Genomic DNA, 3,269 nt, shown 5'->3' with positions numbered 1-3,269 from the left:
AAATGGACTCAATATTACAAGGAAAACCGTTTTTATATGTAGTGAGTGGGTTTTGATGTTTTTTGTTATTTAAATATTAAAATAAACATCATGATGACACCTACTACTAGCTAGCTTTTCTTGTGAAGAACAAAAGCAAATTGGGAAGAAAAATTTGACTACCCTATGTCCTCCCAACCGGTTTTCCATATAGAAAATTAGAGAGAATTTTCTCTAATTAATTCATTCTTACCTTTTATGAAAAACCTCCCTTCTCTCTCTTGTTCTTCACAAAATTCATTTTTGTGAATCTAATTTGTTTAAATCAAACACTAATAATACTAAAAGTAGTATATGAGTATTAGTAATAGATTTTAAAGTACACTACACTACAAACATCTAGTACATGTTAGTTTGTGGGATTAAGGGACAGTTTTGGGTGCTACTAATTGGAGGGCTTCTAATTTGAAGTCAAGTATGTTCATCCTTTAATGGAAAGCTCAAGAACTAACAAGAAGGAGATCTTGTTGGTGCCCAATATGACCGAATTTCATATGGTGAGAAAATGTTTTCTTATCTTCTTTTATTTTAGTTTGCATGCATAAAATCCAACTTTAATTTTATGACAAATTAAATTAAAACATATATGAATATGTTAGTATATAGATCTACATTTCCTTCAGAGGTGACGTCTCGAAGTGACTAGACTGTGATGTGATTGATGGCAAGTTCAAGTGCCATAGAGTCATGTGAGATGACTAGTCGATCACATAGGCAAACTGTTAGGAACACTTTGTCGGGCCTTATGACCGCTTATAGAGTTCTGGCAAATTTATATAGCCTGGTCGTGGAGAGAGCTACTATAGTATTCTAATGAGTCGATTCTTTTGACTAAAGACTGTTCGCCCAAGGTGGCACAGTTTCAGATTAACTTTGATTTATGTTACTACGACCTTTGTAAATGGGGTCAAATGGGCATATTTTGGGTTATGATGGCTGTGGCTAGTCGAAGGGAATAGTGCGATAGGAATTGTCCACCCCCTTGTCAGGCTTAAAACAATATCTCAGGGCCACTCGAGGAGTAATTAACTGGAAATGCGTGGCCACGCTCGGAAGGTATCCATGGTGGATAAATTCCTGCCAATCAGTTATTATCCAGATCGAGGAAACCACTCTCGATATGATCACTTGCAAGTACGACCTGAAAGACACCTTGCATTGAGTGGGAGATAGTAATAGGACAAGAGAATTGGTGATGCACACTTGTCGAGGACAAGTGGGAGATTGTTGGATTAAGTGTCCTCCGACAAAAATGCGATCACAACTGTCGATCATGATGATCACATGTTTAAATCTCACTTTAAGAATACATGTGGGATATAATATTTTACAGTCAACTGGTCCACACATATCGGTAATGATTGGCTGACTAGAGTTTGACATTATTGTCGTGCAACGGTGGTGATCAGTTGATCCCCTTACGTCATACCTATAGGGAAATACTCTTAATTGATTATTTAATTAATCGTATGCCGATACGAGTTAATTAAATTGCTTAAAATTGACGGATGATTTTGTGAGTAAAGTTAACGTGTCTTATTATAATTCGATTAAATTGGATACGGTCTAAGTAATCGAATTGTTTTATTACTTAGATAAAATTACTGTTTACGAAACAATTGAAATTGAATTTTGCAAAGGAAATGCCCATTCTGTGATGCTGTTACTCAGAGCATTCTCAACTTTTTCAAAGACTTCAGGTTTATCCATGAACTGTTCAAAATCTGAGGTTTATTTTAATGGGATGACAGCTGAATTAATGGATGATATTAAGCAAGTGACTGGTTTTACAGAGGGACAGATGCCTTTCAGGTATCTGGGTGTACCAATTCAACCTACCAAGCTCACTAAGAAGGAGTGTAATATTATTGCAGAGAAGATGGTTAATAGAATAAGAAGTTTGGGTGCTAAGAAACTATCCTACGCTGGAAGGCTCACTTTGATCAACTCTGTCCTCAATACTCTATATTCCTACTGGGCTAATATTTTTATTCTTCCTAAAAGTATCATCAGAAGAATAGAAGCAATATGCAGAAATTACCTTTGGGATGGGAATACTGAGTATCATAAGGTACCTCTGGTAGGATGGGACACAGTCACCTTGCCAAAAAATGAAGGTGGACTTGGCATCAAGAAAGCTGAACTGTGGAACATTGCTGTTGTTGCTAAGCTGGTGGACTGGATTTACAGTAAGGCTGACAGGTTGTGGATACGTTGGATCAATCAGATATACATAAAGCAAAGTGAATGGCATTCTTACAGTCCCCCTGCAGATGCTGCTTGGACATGGAAGAGCATCTGCAAGATTAAGAAACTGATGAAGAGTGCCTATACTGATGGACATTGGCAACCTGATGTGAAGGGATATACTGTTAGAAATGGTTATAATTGGTTGAGAGTGCATCAAAACAAACCCTGGTGGTATGACACAATCTGGAGTAACTGGAATGTCCCTAAACATTCTTTCATCTCTTGGATCACCATGCACAATGGGATGAATACCAGGGAAAAATTACACAGGTTTGGTTGCTGCAGTACAGATACATGCTGTATTTGTGAGAATGCAAAGGAAACTATATCACACCTCTTATTTGAATGTGAATACAGTTCAACTGTGGTATCTCTCATTCAAGATTGGTGTGGGGCTCGCATTTCGATGTCTAGTACCATGGCTGGAGGCTATGGCAATGCTGGTGGCAAACTGTTACAAAGGGTATATGCTCTTGGTCTCTCTGCCTGTATTTATCATGTCTGGGAGCAGCGGAACTCAGCTAGGATTAATGGTTGTATTCTTGCTCCATCTGTGGTGGTTCAGAGAATTAAAGAAGTGATAAGGCAAAGAATTAAGTTCAAATGTTCAGCCAAATTGAATAGACGGGATGAAGTTTGGTTAGAAAAGTTGGGAATTAGTTTGTAAGTTTGAGCCTCTTGGGGTTCGAACTAGGATACATATAGGGCTCTTTGCTTTGTATGTTATAAGGCATTGTAATTGGTTCATTTTTTCATATATATATATATACACATCTCACATTTTACCAAAAAAAAAAGAAATTGAATTTGAATGAATAATTTATTATAAATACAAGACGTTGTAATTTATAATTGATAAACCATTTTGGTACAAGTAATTACGAATTACTAGTCGATTTTGTATATGACATATTTTATGAGTATGTTGATTTTTAATATGTTAAAAATACATTACAATTTCACATGTCAAGTAACATGTC

The 3,269-nt window shown here is 36.5% G+C and overlaps 1 protein-coding gene across 1 annotated transcript; it reads left to right on the top strand.

Moving 5' to 3' along the window:
- Positions 1-1,696: 1,696 nt before the first annotated feature.
- LOC141619030 (uncharacterized) lies at positions 1,697-2,956 on the top strand. The gene has a single exon (XM_074436067.1). It carries the CDS (start codon positions 1,697-1,699, stop codon positions 2,954-2,956), a length of 1,260 nt encoding a protein of 419 aa, XP_074292168.1.
- The last annotated feature ends 313 nt before the right edge of the window (positions 2,957-3,269 follow it).

This window comes from Silene latifolia, chromosome X, assembly GCF_048544455.1.
Source record: "Silene latifolia isolate original U9 population chromosome X, ASM4854445v1, whole genome shotgun sequence".
Lineage (NCBI taxonomy): Eukaryota > Viridiplantae > Streptophyta > Magnoliopsida > Caryophyllales > Caryophyllaceae > Silene > Silene latifolia.
The sequence above is the reverse complement of the archived record's forward strand: the minus strand, read 5'-3'. Positions and strand labels throughout refer to the sequence as shown.

What these genes read in the sequence shown, in the direction of transcription:
- LOC141619030 (XM_074436067.1), top strand. Translation starts at nt 1,697, where the DNA reads ATGCTGTTACTCAGAGCATTCTCAACTTTTTCAAAGACTTCAGGTTTA.